The 20,339-nt window shown below is 47.7% G+C and overlaps 1 protein-coding gene across 11 annotated transcripts in view; it reads right to left on the reverse strand.

The window, feature by feature from the left end:
- The window catches only part of CAMTA1 (calmodulin binding transcription activator 1), a 223,696-nt gene that overhangs the window by 18,607 nt on the left and 184,750 nt on the right, over nucleotides 1–20,339 (reverse strand). For 6 of the 11 annotated variants that reach the window (XM_051786362.1, XM_051786358.1, XM_051786359.1 and 3 more), the window contains 9 exons: nucleotides 8,142–8,281; nucleotides 7,694–7,890; nucleotides 7,268–7,346; nucleotides 6,102–6,417; nucleotides 5,204–5,727; nucleotides 3,283–3,470; nucleotides 2,673–2,919; nucleotides 2,139–2,210; nucleotides 1,162–1,182 (listed from right to left, as the gene is read on the reverse strand). In XM_051786362.1, coding sequence (XP_051642322.1) covers nucleotides 1,162–1,182; nucleotides 2,139–2,210; nucleotides 2,673–2,919; nucleotides 3,283–3,470; nucleotides 5,204–5,727; nucleotides 6,102–6,417; nucleotides 7,268–7,346; nucleotides 7,694–7,890; nucleotides 8,142–8,281 — 1,784 coding nt within the window. The other 5 variants (XM_051786361.1, XM_051786360.1, XM_051786366.1 and 2 more) reach the window with 4 other exon arrangements.

The raw sequence follows: 20,339 nt of genomic DNA on the forward strand, positions 1-20,339 counted from the left end.
TATTGGTTTTTTTTCCCCTTCTTTTCTTTTTAACATTTTTAACAAAATGGATCAGATTGTGGTTTTAAATTTGCTGTTTTAAAGAAGTCCACTCATGGGTTGGTCATGGTTTTCCTTCCAATTTTTAGCCTACATGGGACTTCTGTGGCTGAGTTACAAACCCCTGAACAGAAGGGTTCAAACACAAACCCGTGATGCGAACTGTGACTGTTCCAATCTAGTCACAAGCCTGTGCTGATCTCTGCTGTGCAGTAACAAAGCAGAGGAATAAGGCATGTGAAAGAGAAATCAGCAGTCACTGGATAGACCAGATCCCAATATGTTTGCATTCGGCTTTAAGATCTGCTTAGCTGATTAGCTGCCCCCTCTCCTCCTCTTGTTCCCTATGGTGGGAAGAGGATCAGTGGAGATCTGTGAAGGGGAAAGCCTCAGCAAACCCAGTGTCCCAGAGAGTTCAACTCACTTGTGCTGACAGAACAGCCTGATACAAAACTGGAGGAAGCTGTGGATGGAACATTACTCCAAGGACACATGCTCTCCAGGAGAAGCATGCCTTGCCTCCAGGTAGTCCTGAGAAAAGCTCAGTTGATTCTAGAATCTGATGAGAGCAAGATGTTGCACAGCTGGGAAACTCATCTTTACAGCAGAAAATTATTGACTGGGAACAATTTAAGACTGGCATCAACAGCTGTGCCTCCAGCATGAGTAGCTACATACTGAGATGTTGGTCTTAGGAATTCAGGACACAGGTATTTCAAAGATGAATGGGCAACATACTTCGGCAGGCAAGCAGAACACGGAGGACAAGCTGCATGGGTGGGTTAAATGTTCTCTGCTCCCCGAATGCCAAGGCAAAGGTCGCCAAGTGATGGCTGATCAGAAGCAGCAAAGGAAAGCCTGTCCTCAGGAAACTGGCTGCAAACCCCTCCCTGACCTCAGCCCATCACTGCTCATGGGAGTTGATATGCTGTGGCACAGAAGTCCCTACACATCTCCTACAAGGTCTGGTTTGTCAGTGATTTCTCAACCACAGGCATTTATTAGTGGATACTATTAAAACATTTCTCCAAATGCCAGGTTCTCCTGGTTTATACTGAATGTGAAAGTTAGTGACCCACGGGGAATTGTTTCCAAGATACTGTTTGTATTTGTATTTATTACCTTCAAGGCTATCCAAGTAAGCTTGGGGAGAAACAGAAAAATACATAGTTAATGTTAGTTCTGCAAATAAAGTATGAAGAAAACAAAACAAAAAACCCCAAACAATCTTCTTTCAAAAAGAAGCGATTCCAGGATCCAAGACAAAGCAGTTTGTCAAGCAGTTTTTGAAAGGAATTAAGCTTCCCTATTACAGGAAACATCACTCCAGAATAAAGCCAAGTGATGGGTTGGATGTGAATTATGATGCAGTCACCTAACACTAAAAAGACTTCCCAAATAAATACTTTTATGAGGTTGTAAAAGAGCACAGGCATCTCGCCTCTCACTTTATGTAACATGCTGCCAAGCATCAAACAGATGGTGTCTGGCAGGGTAAAGGGCAAAGCGGAATGTGGGCTCTTGTCCCCACAAACAACAACTAAAAAAACCCAACCAAAAACCAAAAAGGAAAAGCATCTTCTTTTTCTGGGGTTGAGAACTCAGCCTGAAAACATATCTCCAACTAGTGTCTGGAGAACAGTCTCAATCCTGGAAAAACTTGCATTTAGCTATGACACATGATTTCCCATAGTTTAAAAGTTTAGTATGTGCAAAATAAAACAACCTGTTTTCCATCTTTGCCTTTATCAAAGGCAAAACCAACTTCAATTTCACAATGAAATTTGGCAAGCAACTAGTCAGAGAATAGTCTCCTCAGGCTGTAGCATGCATAAAGCCCAGTAGGGAATAATACATCATTGCCCTCCATCTCATAGCAAAAATGCAGGCATTATCACAAACAAAATAATTTCAAGGATTCCCTCCAAAATTAAGATGCAGAACATGAATTTTCTTCCCTTTTCAAGTTTGCCTGAGCAGGGGATTTCACTATTGCATGCTGAAAAGCATACCAGAGGAACAGTGGGATAATTTCCATTACAAAGGGCTGTGTTCATGGCACTTACATGTGCTTCATATAATTTCACTTCCTTGATTACCTGTTTGTACTTTCGGTAGCAACGCTGAATAACAGCAGCAGCCACCTCCTGCTGTTCCCGGAGAGGACGACCCTGTGTGGAGAAGGAAGGGAGCAGTAAGTACTCAGAGCGCATCAAAACCCAGGACAGACGTGGTTCTCAGTTGCTTGCAGGGCAAACCTCTCCTATGAGTGCTACCTGGTCTGACTCAGGCCTAGGCATTTCCTGCAAATGTCTCTACTGTCAACTCACGTAAGGAACAAACCCTCAAAATGCATCTTTACACCAAAAAGGTGATTACCCAGAACCTCTGGGGTACCTTTTGAGGATATGCTTTGTGAGCCCTGCTCCGGCACAGCGGGTGTGCCATGGCATGGCATGCTCTCCCCAGGACAGTATTTGCTGAGCAAACAAGCAAATGCCAGAAGCATCAAAAAGGTTATGACAGAAATGGTATTTTTGTCCCAGGAATGGGTATTACCCACATTTTGTTTTGTAACAATTATTACTTTCTCACACCTAACAAGGAAGACACTGGACGTTTGGGCCACATACCTTGTATTTCCTGAACACTGTCTGGACGAGTTTGGCAGCTTCATAAAGTTCTCTCTGCTCATGATCAGACAGAGTTAACTGTGCAAACTCATTTTCTACCTTCTCGCTGGTGGACGCACTCAGAAATTCGGACCAGTCTGCTGCCGAGGGAAGGCTGGGTTTCTCAAAAGCTATTTCACTGATTGGTGAGCCTGCAGGGCTCAAGCTGGTGTTCGAAGAAGGGGTCAGGGGTTCACAATACAGACTTCTGTAATACCAATCACAGTGGGAATTACTGGCTTATAAAGCATCCGGGCTGCTATCACAGATAAGGACAACAACATTTCTGAGTTCAAGACAGAAGTTCATGCTCCCCTCCCTCTCTCCAAGCAACACCCCACACCCCTGAGCCTGCCTGTATTACACTGCACTGCACAGACGTGGCACTGGAGTGAACCCCTCATTCCATGAATTTGTAGCTGTGTTGTCTGAGCACAAGAGTGTGACTGGACTTGGAAGACCAGCACTGAGTCTCGGTGAGAACTGGCATCTGCAGGCTGAAGAGTCAGTACACACTGCTCAGCATTCACGGCATGCCAAAACCCAGAGCAACCTCACAGCTCTCGCTGACCTGATCTGTGCAGCACTCGGCAAGTGATCGACATCAGCAAGGTAACTGGCCAGCCAGCTCATGGTGGTGCTCATGGCAGCACTGTCTGTTCTCTCCACCAGCAGTGATTCCATTGGCACAAAATTCTCCCGCTTGATCCTGTCAGGTGTAGCTTCAATAATGTGCTCTGCAAGTGTCATCATGTTCACCTGTCAAGGGGGAAAGGAGAGCAAACTTTTGCTGCCTGGTAGAAGGTGCCTTGTGCTTCCATGTTACAGCTCAGCTTTAGACAGAATGCCCCATCTTCCCCAAACCTGTGGAAGCTGGAGTCTACAGTCTGTCTCAGCACTGAGGAGAAATTCATTAATCAGTGCTCACTTGGGTTTCTGTCTCTTCAGACAAAGCACTGCAGGGTTTCATATTCCCCAGACTCCTTTTTTTTTCTTTTTAGGGAGCCCACAAGAGATCTGGTGAAAGGTTAATGTCTCTGGGTCCTTACTCTGTGCTACTGACAGCTGTCACTGGTATCTTGTTTCCAAAGGAAAAGTGATCTCGCCACTCTTTTGCTGAGATGTGTGGTACAGCACAACACGACAATAAAGGCACATCAAGAGAATTTACAAACCTTGGGACAACACACTGTCAGGAATCCTTCTAAATTATATCCTTCAGCCCACCGAGGTTCACGGAATTCTTAATACCGAGAACAGAGAACGGTTCTTGTTTTGCAGTGACATGCTTCATTTGTGTTACACCAGCCAGAGGAGAACATTCAGAGATGCTAAGGCAGCACAGGTAAGGCTGTGCTCCCATTAGTCTTTTTGCTCAGACAACCAGGGTATCTTTCTCCCAGTGACTACTTCTTGTGTATCTCCCCTGCCTCTTGTACGTTTACTTCCTCTATTCCATACCCAGTGTGATTCTCCCTTCCTCAAACCCATTGTCTTTCCCCTTCTCCACTGTTACCTCCTTGCCCTCTAAAGTGCAGTGGCTTCATCTGCAACCACAGCACTACCCCTCTCAGATCTTCCTGTCTTTGTAGGGACTGCTGCTCAGTTCCCAAAGGACTATGGGGCCACCTCAGTCTCATGTACTGCTGTGAGCAGGAGGTTCTGCTTTTTTCCTTTTTCCTTGCACAATTGCAAACAATTTTGTGCATTCTGTACGATGTTGAAGTTTATGCTAGTGCATGATCCTAAATGCTAACCATTAGCCTTTGTGTCCAGATTGAAATTGGAAGAAAGTATACATTGTCTGTGTGACCACATTGATGCCTTAAGCCCCTAATGTTTTTTTTTATTTAAGACTTGTAAATTTTATAGGAAGGTTTTAAAAGCAGAAACCCCTCTGTCCCTTGTTCCTTTCCCTTGTTTACACATTCCCTAACCCTTTTACCCCATTCTATGCCTTCTATATCAACCTACCCCTGAATCCAGTAGCAGTGTTTAGTCTTTTGTCAAGGTAAAGGCCTAGACTGTTTGGAGAACAGCGTATCAGGGCCTAAACCACAGAGTACGGTCAAAAACTAGGTGACAATATACCCTTTGTACTCTGATGAAGCTGAAGATGATGAAGTAGGTGGTCCCAAAAAGACCCCAGACCCAATTCTCAGGGGGAGGGCCCGGGGCGGTCCAGAGGAAGGGCCAAAGGGTGGACACATCTGGGATTGGATGGATAATGTTATAAAATGTAACCTCTCGGGCACGGCCGGTGCGCGTCTATAACACCTATTGCCTTGGCAAATAAACCCTTTCTTATCTCACCCCTAATTAACTGCTCCGGAGATTTTTTTAGAACCAAAATACACCGGCAACAACATCCTTTCTCAAAGTATAATTTAGAGTCTCTAGAAGCCTCCACAGGAGCTTCTCACAGCCAGGCTCCTCTGCGAAGCCACCGTGTTCTCCGAGACCACTGATCTTGGTGCTATGCATATGTTTACCTGCAGTTCATCCATGTGGTGTAAGCAGTCCTCATCCCCTGCGTTGTCTCTGTAGGACAAGAGCTCTGCATCCACCATCTCCCTGTCGGCCATCATCAGCACATTCATCTGCTCCCGCTGGCGTAGCCGATGGGCTACAGCATCCTTCCCCAGGGCAGTCCCCTTCTGGTTCCCTGCCACCTGCACTGCAGACACACCGATATAAATGTCTTTTGGGTTCCATTTGATGCCTGCTTGGCTGCCAGAGCCCCGGTACCCAGTAACTTCTGGGATGTGCTGGGAGAGCTCCCGGCCATAGTCCCTCATCCGTTCACTGGGGCTGATTGTCTCAGTGGAGGATTGCTTGGAGCTGGAGTTCTGCTTCCTAATGCTTGGCTGCTCCAGGCTCAGTGCAGTGGAAAGCAGCTTCTCTTGCCGGGCTTGAAAATATTCAGGGCTCAGCTTATGCTTTTTGGGTGCAGGGTAATCTTTCTGAGTCTCACTACTGTAATAACTGGAAGGTTCTGATCTTGGCCGTCTCAGCTCTGGAAACAAACAGATCGATAATTAAAACTAAACATGCAACCCATGATCACTATAGGAAAATGAACAGTTTCTGCCTCAGAGCTGCAGGGTGAAGTTTGTGCCATGATCCATGACACCCAAGAGGATGTGCAAAGGGAGTAACAACCACCAGGGAGGATAATGCCTCAACCACTCCCTAAGATACACGTCTCTTTCCAAAGCAGGCATTCGCTCCTCTTCCTGATGCTTATGCAAGTGTATAGAGCACAAGAAAAGAATTAAGCATGGACACCAGGGCTACAGGTGGCATCCACTGCTCAGGTGACCTCCTTGCTCCCATGTTTTCACATGTCAAATGACAGCAAAACAGTGCACGCCCTCCAGTTTGTTTTACCTGTGTTTGTACTGGAAATCACTGTGACTCCCTTCTGAGGCTCCTGAGAGGCAACAAGCTCACTGTGCCACTGGGACACCCAGTTCTCTGTGTTGGAGTCTGTGCTTGAGGGGCACTGAATCCTGGGGTTTTGCCCAAGCTGAGTTTGTTCATCTCGCTGTAGCTGCTCCAAGCACTCTGCCAACTTTACATGGCCCCGAGAACGAGCAATGGCCAGTGGCAGTCTCCCAAGGGAGTCAGGAATAGAGATGGCTCGGCGGTCCCACTTGTACAGCACAACAGCTGCATCCATGTGGCCCAGGGCACATGCCCACATCTAAAGAAGAAAAGATAATTGACCCATTGGGCAACCTGCCTTCTCCTTCCTTTCTTGATAATACAGTGGAGTCTGGTCCCCAGCTCATAGAAAAATGACTCCGATAAACATAACCATGACATGCTTGAAGCCAGCAAATGACTTTTATAACTGTCCCATCTCAACAAAAGGCCATTACAGAGGACCAAATACATGCTATTCTCTCCTACAACAGAGAAACCTCCATCTGCCAAATAAAGCTGACAGAGTGACAGTTTTTTATTTAGCAATAAATTTTGGGTTGATTTGGGGGTTTTTTTTGTGACATTGGCGTCACTGCAGAGACAGAACAGCCTCATACACAAAGGAATCTCTGAGGTCAGAAACATGCAGACAGGACCAAAGGTTGAGAAAAATAAAATCAATACTCTGCTGTTGTAAACTGGAAATTCTGGTTCCACCTGCTTTGGCTTTTTACTTGTCTAAGTTCTCAGTCATGATTTCATGATTCCAATGACCAAGATATTGTAATGACTTTACAACCTCTACAGTCACAGAAAACAACGTGAAAGAAGTCGTGCAGAGTTCTTTTTCTAGCACGATAGTGGAGACTAGATATTGTGTAAAACACACACCAGAACCACTTGTCTGTCCCCTTTCCTCATGTTACTCAATGACAAGGTTTTGTTCTGTGTGCTCTCTCAAAACAAAATGCCAGGAAGCTGACAGTACCATGTCTTACCGTGTACAGAGCAGGGATACAAGAAAACATCTACTCTCCAGAGAATGAAACACATTAGGAAAATAACACATCAGAAAGAACTCCAGAGGGTCCTCAGACTCTTTCAGAAGTTTCAGGCTCTGCTCTTACCAGAGGAGTGCAGGAGAAATGATCCACATTCAAAGGGTCAACTTCCAGCTCCAGATCGATGCTGTCTGCATGTTTAGTGCTGCAGGGGAAACAACAGAACAAATGGTGCTCTGTAGCCATGTCAGGATCATAGCCTAAGCACAGCTTTACCCAATGCACCACACCACAAAGAAGTGGCCACGCACATGCCCACAACACATGTATTTACTTCAGACAGTGCCCCCACCAGAGACTTGAAGAGCATGATACATCCAGTGATTGGACTCGCTCTCTCAAGAGACAGGTCCTGTCAGATCAGGGGATGGGAACAAGTTCAGGGACTTGACTGTTTGTACAGGACAACCAGAAATGTGGACTGAGCACAGTTTATGTATGCTTCTGCCATGCCTGTACTGAAACCCCAGAGTCCAATGGACTGGGTCTTACCGCCATTTGATGAGGGTCTGGATCAGTGTAGCATAGCCCTGGGCAGCGGCTAGGTGGAGCAGTGTCATTCCTCGGAAAGTCTTTGAATGGATCAAGTGTTTGGACTTTGCCCAGCAAGCACGACTCATCATCTTCTCACACACCACCACCACGCGGCTCTCAAAGCAGCTGCCCAGGGTCCCAGTCCCAGAAACGCACTGAAACACCACACATATCCCAATTTAGCCATGGAGAGGAGCTGCACCCTGCCTCAAGTAGGCAGCCTTCTGCCTCTACGAGTACTGAGACAATGGCCAGTGCAACTGAAAACCAATTGCTGTTAGACATCCACAAACCAGATTTATTATTTAGGACAAACCATAATCCTTTCCAAACCCCTCCCCCCAAAAAAACAAACTTTGGTAAGAAAGCATAAAGCTGTCATTTCTGGACACAGCGGGGTTCATACCTGGACCTGTGTTCCACCGTTCCCACTCCCATTACTCCCGCCTCCTACTCCTTGCTTGTGCTGCTGGGAGCCTGTCATTTCAGCCATTCTCCTCTCCATCTGCTCAAGTCGTTCCAATATTGACATCCTGAACTGGTTATCTAAGTGGGAGAAAGCCAGAATAAGGATTTTTCCACGGAAACCAAGCTCAGGCTTTGACAGGCAACTGCAGGAAGCCACAAACAGCTATCCTGGAAGTCACAGAGGAGATCTGCTCTGCTTGGCAATCCACACACACACTTGCCCTGCAGCATCCTAGCTCTTCAAGTTCCTGCAGCAACCCTTTGACTGCAATTCCAGGGAACTTCCATACAGAAAACAGACAGAAAAATGAAAAACACAGGCAAAAGACAGATCCCTTTCCCTGTGAGTCCAGCTGTATCCACACAATAATGGACAGGGGTAATGCAGGGTCTTTGAAAACACAAATAAACTCTAAGCAAATATACCCATTCAGAGAGCATCAGTAGGATCATATCTGCCATTTAAGAGTCATCCCCCTACTTTACAAGAGTCCTGAATTCAGCTTGGCTTGCCTCCTGGAATCATGCAATAGTGGTACCTGGAGGAAAAAGACTCTTCTGCTTCCTTCTGTGCTTAGGAAAAGGAGCCTTTAACAGGGCACTTGCTCCTTCCCTGGCAGGCTCCCTTTCTTGGACAACAGCTTCAGCCAAGTGTCAGAAACAGAACTACCAGAAATCAGCATACAGGCATGGACAGTCCCGTAACACCATTCTGGAAAGCAGTGCAACTCTGGAGCCCTCTGGTCCCTGCAGAAGTCTCAGGGCTATGCTACTGATTTTCTTCTCCCTGTGCTGTAACACTATCCTACAACTACCAATGCTTGAATGGTGAAGCAGGGAGATTCAGACAGGTTAACAGATCACTGCCAGACCTGATGCTGTAGAGATCCATTGAGGCAATGATTCTGTGGTTAGGGCCAGTCAGTGCAGAGGGAGTGGCTGCAGACACAGGGAGCTCCTTCTGTCCTGTGACCCATAAGGGATAAGCTTCATGCAGCTCATGAAGCTGAGCAGGATTGTTTTGTGGATAGGGAACATTTAATGAATCTTGCTATCATGCTAATGGCATATGTAGTAAACTGGGGGGAAAAGACAGCCCTCATCCTGTTTGGCTTCATGCATCCATGGAGATGGTGTGGTGGTACAGAACACTGACAACCCCAGAACAAAGCCCACATGACAGCAAAAGGAATATGTGCACCAAAATGGACAAGCTTTGATCAAGTTTTAAAAAAGTAAGTCTTCTCCAAGTGACCTGGTTACACAGAGTCCTCCTGGAAGGTTGCAGGAGTACTTGTATGCTATACTCCAAGGCACAACTCTCGCTAACAGGTATTGGAGACGTGGATCTCTGCTATACTGCACTAAGGACTATATTGCCAACCATTGGTATGAGACAGCTCGGGTCCACTGGCTGGAGATGTCCCCTTCTCACCCAGAGGCTGTTGTGGTTTGACAGCAAATAAGAGCTCCACTCCCTTCTGGCCAGCTTCAGCACCCCACCCTGGCTGCTCAAGAGCCAGGGACAAAGGACTGTGGCCGACACCTCCTGTCAGAGGTGCACTCACTAGTCCAAACCACTTATAATTAGTGCCTTATTAATCCTTCAGTTGTTGCATGAATTGCAAAGCCTCTGGGAAAGGCCTGACAGTTACATGAGGAAATACCCATTGTGCTGATGCAGTCTCAGGGCCCTCTTCCCCTGAGCTGTGGTCAGCACACGGCAGCAACACAAGTCCTGTTTGCCCAGCAAATCTTTGTTCCAGGAGTGCTGCAGTGTGCTGCAGTGCAGTCCACGCCGCTGTCTCCTCCCTCCCCATTGCCAGGCGAAGCACGTCCGCTGCAGAGACTGGTACAGACCTGGCCTCAATGAGCCCTCCCCTCTCGCTGCAGGCCTGTGCAAACACAGCTGTGACAGCTCAGGCACCTGGGAAAGTGGCCAGGTTTGCCGCGCAGGGCTCCTTTCTGCACAGGTAATGCCACTCTCTCTAGCTGGGTACCAGTACTTGCATTTTATTAGAGCTGAGAGTGGCAATACATGCTGGGTATCACATCTGAGCCTTCAACCTCATACAGACAAAAGCAGAATCTTTTTACAAGAAGAAATTTGGCTTGAATCAGTGTTACAGATCAGCAAGCCCAGGGCTGCAAGATTCTGTGGATTTGCTCTTACTCATTTAGAGGTCAAGAGAGAACAATTATTTTGTACGCCTGGAAACAGAAGGAAAAACTTTTTCCAGCAAGATGTAGAAGCACACTGTGCAGATTAGTATTTCCCTCCCACCCCCCCTTTTTTTTTTCCAAGCTGAAACCACCGTGAAACAGAACTAGAGGGCCCTACGTTTGTGTCTATTTTCCAGATTCTTCTCTCTGGGCTCCATGACCTGTAATGAAGCCTCCACTTTTCCTGATTCCAAGCTAAAGATCCTGAGAACTTCCTGTAAGTTATTGTCAGAAGAATGAAGTTACCAAAGGTATGTCTGTCACCAGCACTGTCCCCAGATGGAAACACTTAACCAAAGAAATAAAAGCAGGGAACTTTTCTTGGGAAATAGAATTTCAAACAGCATCTGGTATTCCTACTGAGACACCTGGTAGTGCTCCTGGAAAGTATTTAGGGCAGGACTACCTGATTCTGACCTAATCAGGCAGGTTAGAAATTAGTAAAATGAGAAGTGGAAACAAACATTCTGGAGTGCCAGCACAGTGTGGAGGGAGTCGGAGCCCTCTCAGTGTGTAGCAGAGACTGCCAGCACTTACCCAGCTCAGGGCACACCCTCAAATCAGAAAGCTCCTGGCAGCAAATGAGGTAAGTGGGGTGGCAGTGCAGGGACGGTATTTCTGTGCTCCCCTTTTTTCAGGTGATCAACACTGTGGCCTAAGCAGCTAGAACAAAGCCACAACTGATGGCAATTTCAAAATTATTTATGTATGGTGTTTTCAAGGGACTGGTCACCTGAAGTGCGTGCACTGCATTGGTCTATCAAAAAAAAAATAAAAGGGGAGGGGAGAGAGAGAGAGAGAATGGGAAAAGGTACACAGCAAGTAGCTATGCTGCAAGAGTTGGTACACCCTTAACGAAAGAAAACAAGGACACTTTAAAGCACACAGGAACAGCCAAGAGACAGGACACCTTCCCTCAAGAATCCCCTTGGACTCAGCGATGAGGTGAAAGGCTCCTCTCCATCACCTAGCCCTGGGCACACACTGGATTAGCAGCATCTGAACCATGGCTAGCACAGTTCACACACTGCTAATGAGCCAACAGATGTACTTTGCAATAACTTAGAGGTGGGCTATAAGAGCCATAGGACTGAATGTTAAAGGTATCACTTCGAGAAGTTCAAGACCCTTTATCCTGTATTATTTCTCATTTTGCTAGTCACAATCTTTTCTGTCTTGCTCATTTCAGGGGTTTGTGCAGGGCCACTTGCTTAGCGGGCACTGAAGTTACAGGAACACAGTTTCCACATCCTTGTCTTTTAAGCCAACATAAGATCTCATGACAAGAACCTCTCTTGCAGTGCACTGAAGACAACAGCTCAACAACATACAAATCACTGCCCAAATAAGCTTTTCTCCTGTTATATTTTACAGGAAATCTAGACAGCCCCAGCACAAGGAGATGTCTCACATTGGAAGCACCCTCACTCTGTCCAAAGGCAACAAAGATGCACGATACAAACATATTCACATATTTACATATACATATATATATGCTATTTTCCCAAGGACTCTGCTTCTGATAATAGAATTTAATATTTTTTCTTGTGAGCCAAAAAAATTAGATACTGAGTTTTTCCATTACATATCAATCTAAGAAATATTACAGTATTCTTTAGGAAACTACAGAGAGCATTTCTGAAGCCGTTCTTAAAGGCTTCCTCCACCAAAGGTGATGCAAATAATCACATTTCTCTATCTCCAAGACACCTCACAATTTCACAGAAAACACTCTGAACATTGTATCTTTTCTGGAAATTATTCCTCTTCAAATTTAACAATAACAATGTAACACCAAAATTACTTCTCATCATCATTCCCTAGCATAAGAGGGTGAGGTGGTGGCAGCCTGCAGGGAGCTGAACTGTCCCAGCAGGGAGGGACCACAAAGAGCTGCTTGGTCAGATTTTGACCAGTACTAAGAAATTGGTTTGAGTCTTGTACTCATTTCCCTAAAACATGAATCATCTTTTAAGTGCAGAACAAGCTTCATTTTCATTTGTACTGTGAGAGAGCTTACTACTGATTGCAGTAATGACAGCAGGTTATGCACTAAACATTTCTAGAGAATCAAAACTATTCTGGTACAAATCCTCTAAGGCTACGTGGTTGCTTACATCAGTTAGCATCTTACAGAGCTACAGCATGTATGCTTGCACTGTTATGCCCAGACAACCTGGATATTGTTTCACATTACCAAGTTTTCTTAGCAGAGATCATTTAATCCAGTACTGTTTTCTTAGCCCAGATCCCTTCACGATGAATTGAAAGCAGACCTGTACCAACAGCTTGATGAGCCCCCACGGCAGGCATGGTGAATGGAAAATGCAGTGAGCAAAGTAGTTAGTTTGGGCTCCTAGATTCTGGAAGTCACACCTCCATTTTCTCCCTTGGTGTCCTCCAATAAACACTGAATTTCCTCAGTAAGAATCTAAACAGATGCCAGCCACTTACATGACACAAGTTTTCACTAGGGGTTGCAGAAGCACATGCCTTGTGCAGCCTGATAACAGCTCCTGACTGCACAGACCCTCTATTAAAAGGGGAACTAAAACACAGCACTTGCAAATGCTTCACCTACACCCCCCATGACAACCCACTCCTCTGCACGGCCCTCCCCATCGTCTAATCCAAAGGCCTCTTCCAAAGACTCCAGAATTTCTGGTTTTGACATGCATGCAGTGTCCCCAACAGGTGGGCACAGCTCAGCACATGTTCATCAAGCATCAGTTCCTGCACTTCCTTTGTGTGGTACCCAAACCACCACCATGGTCCAGGGCATGGAGCTAAGAGGATACCAAAGCACAGCAGTGAGTGACAAGTCCTCCTTTGCTTGACAGGCCAAGTTTAAGAAATCAGCATGGAGAGCTGCTTTTCTAATCTGTGCACTCTGCTGTACTGGACAAGTACATATTCCAAAAGATCTTTTGTCCCTTTGCCATGCAAGCTTCAAACAGCAAGTGCCACTTGTGACTCGGCAGTGCAGCTAGAACTATTACAGGGGAAATACTGCTGAAAATACAGACGAAAAAGAAATTGGCACTTCTTAGCAGCGAGCAGTGTCTATACCACTTGCTCTTTTTTCACATTCTTACCTGGAGGTTTGGGGTTTTTTTGCCATGCCACACAACCAAAATGACAGACAGTATCTGACTGGAAGGACTAAAGGATGAGAGTCCACGCTTTCCTGCACATTCCACGGGGGGTGCATCTGCCCAGCATATACTTATTCCCCCACAGTCTAACCACTGAACTAACGGTGGTGTGTGAGATCTGCACCTGCACGTGTTCCAAGCACTGTGCTTAAATACTCTAGCAGGAAGAAGCCACACTGAGGGCTCTGGCTTCTCATCATGTGCCGTTTCTTTACCGGCACTGTTTGTGTTTAAATCACTCACTGCATGAGCCCACACAGACTGAACTGAACAAGTGTGACAGCTGAGCATTGTAAAAATAACATGCAGCACAAAGACATTTTTCTGTTTTGCAGAGCAAGCAAGACTCTCCATATTCTCTCATCCAGGGCAAGCTATGGGTGGGGTTGGAAGCAGTGTAAGGACACATCGCTCAGAGTGCCACTGCTCTGTTCCTGTTTTCCAAATCATCTGTCACTGGTCTATAATATCTTGCTCAATTTTTCTATACAGTACAAACCCTGAACACCTTCCACGTCGCAGTATCAATTTGATCTGGCTTAGTACTGATTTCTGAGATGTCAGTGTTGCAGGAACACCTATTTCTGAAATTAAACTGCCATAACATCCTCAGTGCACCTTACGAGAATGTCTCTTCAGCAGCAAGTTGTTAAAGATCATGATCTCTACCAGCAAATGAAAGCACTTAAAATTTTTACTTTGTATTCTAGGACAAATGTGTATCTATGCTAATGAGGGAGGTCACTTCCAGGCCTTTTGATTAGCAAGAAATGCCACAACTACCGAGGCATGAAATGAGGAAAGCACTGTGCATAAAATGAGGAAAGCACTGTGCGTACACTCTGAGCCTGAAGCAGTAGCTGAAGAAAGTCCGTGCTTTCACACAAGAGATGAACACTACTGGGCATGGGCAGGAATAATGAAGTCATATCATCCTGCACATACAAGCATTGTCAGCGGTTTTAAGCCATTAATCCACCTAGCAGGGCATGATTTCTTACTGGCAACTCTTTTTCCAAAGTTCTTCCAATGCTGCTATTACTCCTCCCATGCCATCTGGGACTACTCTGTTCCTCTCTATTATCCCCAGCAGTCAGTGCTCCCTCAAAATAGGGCACTTTTCTACTTTTCTTTATCATGCCATTACTAGAGAAGAGAAGGAGGGTGGTTCAGGTTGACTTCTTCAATAAAGCACTTGCTGCCCTATTTTTCAGGCTTCTCTTCCTCAGGTCTTAGAGAGGGTGAGATTTTAATGCTATCCAGGAACAGCTATTTCAGCAAACAAAGGAAGATTTTAGACATGCCATGTGGACTTCTATATTTTAGAGGTAGGGCGCACTGCTAAAGACATCACTCGCATGTGCTATTTTGTAACTTGTATAAAATGCTGGCTGCCTAAGGTCAGCCTCAGCATCTCCGGTCAGAAATGGGCTTTCCCATGGGTGCCAATACGGATGTATGCAAAGAGCAACAGCCTAGGAGGACATGCTGTGCTGCTGTTCACCTGCACACAGCTACTACCCACAGCTCCTGGAGATTCCCTCCTCCAAGGGCTACGTGCTAAAGGAGCTATAAACAGGAAAAAACCACCTCATGCCACATTATGCAGTATCTGTGCTTCCAGTACTATATATGGTATGTATGTATGTGTACAGTAATAGTTCGGACTCAAGTTTTCTCTCATTAAAACTACAACCTCAAGAGTCACTGGAACAGGTGAGCAATCTCCTTCACTGGAAGCTTTCAGAAAGTCTCACATCAGCCACATTTACCACATCTAAACTGGGAGTGACCTACAGGTCTCTTGAAGTCCTGTTCCCAGTCCCACTTTCTGATGAAGCACGCTGCAAAACAAGTTTTGTAATAACGTGGTGCAGAGTAGGTGTGTGCTTCCAGCATGCCTAAGATCCCCAAGGTTTGGGCTACCGACCTCCTCCGCCGCCGAACCAGCTGCCCAGAACGAAAGGCTGTGAGCTGGAGGCACTCATGTAATCTGTCCTGCTGCACACGTGATGCTACAATTAAAGTGCTGTCACAACTCTGAGTCTGCATCAAAACATCACCCGGGAGGGGCTGGGGACCAACGAGAGAGGGCGAGCAGAACAAAACACGACCACGTCCCACAGCTGGGGGCACAGGAAAGGGGGGGAACAGCGAGCAGCAAGGCGTGCAGTTACACTGGAAGTGCAGCAGAGTAAGGGACAACACAGAAGCATGCAGATTTAAACCCAAACAAGCACTGCATGACACATTTATCCTCTAATACTTACTGGAAGCAGTACCTTGTCACATCTGCACATCCACCTGCAAAAAGCTGGGGGTCTCAGACCCCTCTGTAGTCCCTCTACCTGCTTCCGGGTAAATAATATGACAACACTTGGCACCAGGGGACTGACCTGGGAGTCTACAAGGCATCAGCGGAGGCTCCAGCCAGCATCTGGCGCAGCCCTCTCAGCAGGGGCGGGCAGAGCAGGCTCCCCCCAGACCTGGTTGTCGTCTTTCGCATCCTCGCAGCCAGCTGGAGCTCCGCCGTGCTGCCGCAGCGCCGGCGGGTCTCAGCGGTGCCCCCCCCGCGCCCCGGCGGCCGCAGCGGGCGGGCTAGCGCTGGCCGGCATGGCTCAGGCCGGGGCTCGGGGCGGCCCCGCCGGAGGACGATGCCGGGCGCCGTTCAGCGGCCGGGGGCATGGCGGCGAGCACGGCCGCCCGAGAACTGGAGCCGCGGGTCGGCAGCCGACTCCGGGGGGCACGGGCCGGCATGCGGGGACAGGGCCACTCCTCGCCCCGCGCCCGCCGCCCCGCGCCCGCCCCGGGGCCAGCGCCGCCTCAGAGCCTCGGGCGGCTCGCTGCCGGTCCACGGCTGCCGCCCGCCCCGCCGTGCGCCGGAGCCCGCGACAAGAACCGCGGGGGCGGCGGCCAGAGGGCAGCGGCGTCCCGGGCAGCGCGTCAGGCAGGGGCTGGGAGTCGGAGGCCGCCCCGGTCACCCCGGGCGCGCCCACGGGCCCATCGCCGCGCCAGACACCCTCTCGCACCCGCAAGTCCCCGAGAGCCGGTACCCGCCCCGGGGCGCCCGGGCACTTTGCGGGGGTGGCGGAGCCCCGAGACAGCGCCGCGGAGCGCTCGGGCTCGGGCTGCCCGGGCGGGGAGCAGGGGCGCGGGGTCCCACCGCCACCCTCAGCCCACGCCGGGGCCCCCCGCTCCCCTCATAGCGAGATGCCAGCCCAGTCCGATGGGCTCCCCGCCCCGCGCTCAGCGGCGGCCCGGAGCGGCTGCGGGCGAGCAGCGGCTGCCGCCACCTCCCATTGTCTGCGCGGCGCGGCCGCCGGGCCCTGCCCCGCTCCGCTCGCGCCCGCCGCCGGGCCCGCCCCGCCCTGACGTCACCGGCCCCCATTGGCGGCCAACGCCGTGTTTACAGCGGGCGGCAGCGCCCGCCCGGTGCTCCCTCCGCTTCTGCCGCTCCCGCTGCTCCCTCCGCTCCCTCCGCTTCTGCCGCTCCCGCTGCTCCCGCCGCCCGCGGAGCCGCCCGGAGCGTGCGGGAACACGGCCTGCGGCAGCGAGTCGGGCCCGGGGCGCGACATACCTGCGGCCACCTTCCCGCAGCCAGGCTCGTACGCACACTTCTCCTCACCTCGCTACACACGCAATATTTGTACTTTTACCAACTGCTCTAATAAGGCAAATTTGCAGAGCGTTAAAACCTGACACAGAATTCCGGAGAATGTGCAGTCCCACGATCCACAGAGGAGCCGCGAGCCCCACGGCAGACTCCCCGGGGCAGCAGGGCATGTTCAGTCATCGGCCTGAGAACAAACACTGACATCCCAGAGGAATCAGATGTCTGACCATGAAATCAGGCTGGCTCAGAAGACAACACTCAGCACAGAAAATTGAATGCTCCTCGCATCAATTCGCTCACATTACGGCCAAAATGGAAAAGGGCAGTCTGGGAAATGCAGTCAGAGCAGTAGGAGACTGGCTTCCTGAAATAGTGTCCTTGACAATGGTATGTGAAAGGAAAAAAACCACCCAAGAAATCTCAGCAGGAATATATACAGAACAGACAAAGCCTCCATACTGCAGAGGAGTCAGGATAGAGGAGGATGACTAGAAACTTGTTTACTGTGTAGTCACTAGGAAGGAGCAAGGTATCATAATCCTCTATCAATGCTCACATGTCTCAGTGAGCTGCATGGCAGCCCTGTAACACAGTACAAAACATTTATTCCTCTTCCCAAAGAGAACCCAAATAGATAATTTCTTTATGGTAGAATCCAAGATGTAAAGTTAAACATCCAGTCACCTCCACCCAGATGGAAAGATGAGTGAAGAACAGTGATACTGTTTATGAACATGAACTTTTTTTCTATCAAAAGTCTCTTACGGCTGCAAAACAACATTTCTAAAGACCTCGGTGATACTGAACACATCTCTCCTACATGACTGTTGTCTTGCATCTCATCACATCTGCATGCTAAGCAGGGCATCTCATCCTGCTAAATAGGCACATGCCATGGTTTTTGGTGATGAACATCTACCACCTTGCATGCTTACCACCACCTTACAGAAATCATGAACCTGTCAAACTGTGGAATGCCACAGGTAGCACACGCACACTGTATGGTCACAGATAATGTGAGTGCGTGTGATTCCATCCACCTCCTGCATGCCGAAGTGAGAGTTTGGATACCACAGGTATGGCCATGTCATGCTAACATGAGTGAGCCACCAACTCCCCTCGGTCTTTTTTATGTTTTCCAGCTGGGAAAGTCAGCCAGATCATAAATAGAGAACCCAGCAGTAGCTGAAAGGCTGCCTGTCAAGTGCTCCTGCATCAGTGCCATTTACATTCATTACCAGTCACACCTTTGTCCATATACACTTGACTCATCAATACACACATGGTCTGCCCCTATTTTTAAGTTCTGTCCTCTTTCCTGCAGATGCGTAAATGTAATGCCAAGAGCACCCATACCCATTTCCCTGGAATTTCTGATCACATCCTATACCAAGGAAACACCATCTCTTCAGACACTTTATGAAAAGCAGCAAAGACTTCAGCGGAGGGCAAACATACGTGCTTTCCACTGGGAATCTGCACTGAAATGCTTTTATAATGTTATGCACCTGCCATAAGAAGATCTCTGCCCTTCGGTTCATAAGGGGCCTCATTTGCTTTTCTGTTCTTTCTTAAAAGAATCTCTCTACAGACAACGAATGAAAAGTGAGGTCAAATAGCTATAGAAGCACATGATGGCTTCAGAAAACTGACAGTTCTACACAGAAAAAAGAAAAGGCTGCCAAGTTTATGAGTGGAGATCAGGATCACATGGGAGTGCTTCCTTTACGAAGAGGAAGGCTTGCTTTGAAAAGAACACCACTATTCCAATTAACTAGAAAAAAAATGCAAGAACATCAGCAGCTGCTGTCAAGTGCCCATTTGTAAAAGATCTAACTCATCCATGGAGTAAAATAAGGAAAACTCAGAATAAAACAAGCATGTCTGTGTATAGGCCAGAACAGGGTGCACTATCCTTCACGGCACAGCAGACACAGACAGAGGAAGGAGCCCTTCAGAGGATGGCACCAGACATGCTGCCACCTTCAAAATCCTTCTCTGTGCATTCCTGTACTTGGCTCGATACAGTCCTAGAAGCACCAGCATGGAGGAAGATGGTCTCACAACACTTCCCAGTCATTTGCAGGACTGCTCCCTGATCCCAAAGGCCAGTACTTGTGCAGTGCTCAAAAAAATCCAATTTTTGTCTTAATGTAAGTGAAAACATAGAGTTCACATACAGGATGTCTTTGACCTTAAAATAAAGAGATTTGTGCAAGAGAATTGTTTATTTAAACTTGGGTGAGATGGAAATTGCTTGTTCTTTTCCTATGCTATTCCTGAGGTATGACTGTTAACACTGCCAGCTGGAATCATGAACTGTATTTTAACAGTGCAGTGCAAAGGAACTCAGAGTGTTCCACTGAGTTAATTCAAAGAATTTTAAAATTTCTGTCAATATTTTGTGACTACAAATATTCCTTGAAAATCTTCCCTCAAGATTACATAACAGGCAGTAGGGCAAGGATTTTAAGCAGGGAAATTAAAGCAAACAGAGAAGACAGGGATTTGCGTATTTATTCAATTGATAGAATCAACTCACATTAGCTTATACCTTAGCTAGCTAAGCTAACATTTGTTCTCTAACAACAAATGGGTAGGTGTTGCTGGTCCTTTAAATAAGAGTGTAATTTGCTCCCTTTGGAGCATTGTGCATCAAGGCAGAGGCTTCAATAAGTCATGGTTTGTATAATTATTCAGTCTTATTCCCTGAAGGGCCTCTGCAATGCAGTGGTCCTCTTACTTTTTTTTTCCCCCTCCCTGTTAGCAATGCCCTAGTTTGTTCACTGCTGCAGTCCCCCTCCCCTTCACCATTACCACAGCACAACAATCTCTAATTGGGAGCTGGCCCGCTAACCAAGAGCTCCCAGACAAACTGCAGGGGCACCAGAGACAGCACTCACAGCCACCTTCTCAGCTCCTCTGAATTCATCAGCACTGAGGGAACTGTCAAACAAGGGGTTTGAAACCTACTCATGTAGCATGCTACACCGGAGAGATTGCTAACAGCTGAGTATCAATCACATCAAACAGTGTCTGCTGTACTCCACAGGCAGCAGAGGCCTCGATGGCAGATGAAAAACACCTGCAGACTCTTACAATACTCTGAAGTCAAGCAAACTCGATTTTGATGCTGAACATAAGA

Source organism: Manacus candei, unplaced genomic scaffold (assembly GCF_025592945.1).
Source record: "Manacus candei isolate 608988 ecotype Guabito, Panama unplaced genomic scaffold, ASM2559294v1 h1tg000022l, whole genome shotgun sequence".
Classification (NCBI taxonomy): Eukaryota; Metazoa; Chordata; class Aves; order Passeriformes; family Pipridae; genus Manacus; species Manacus candei.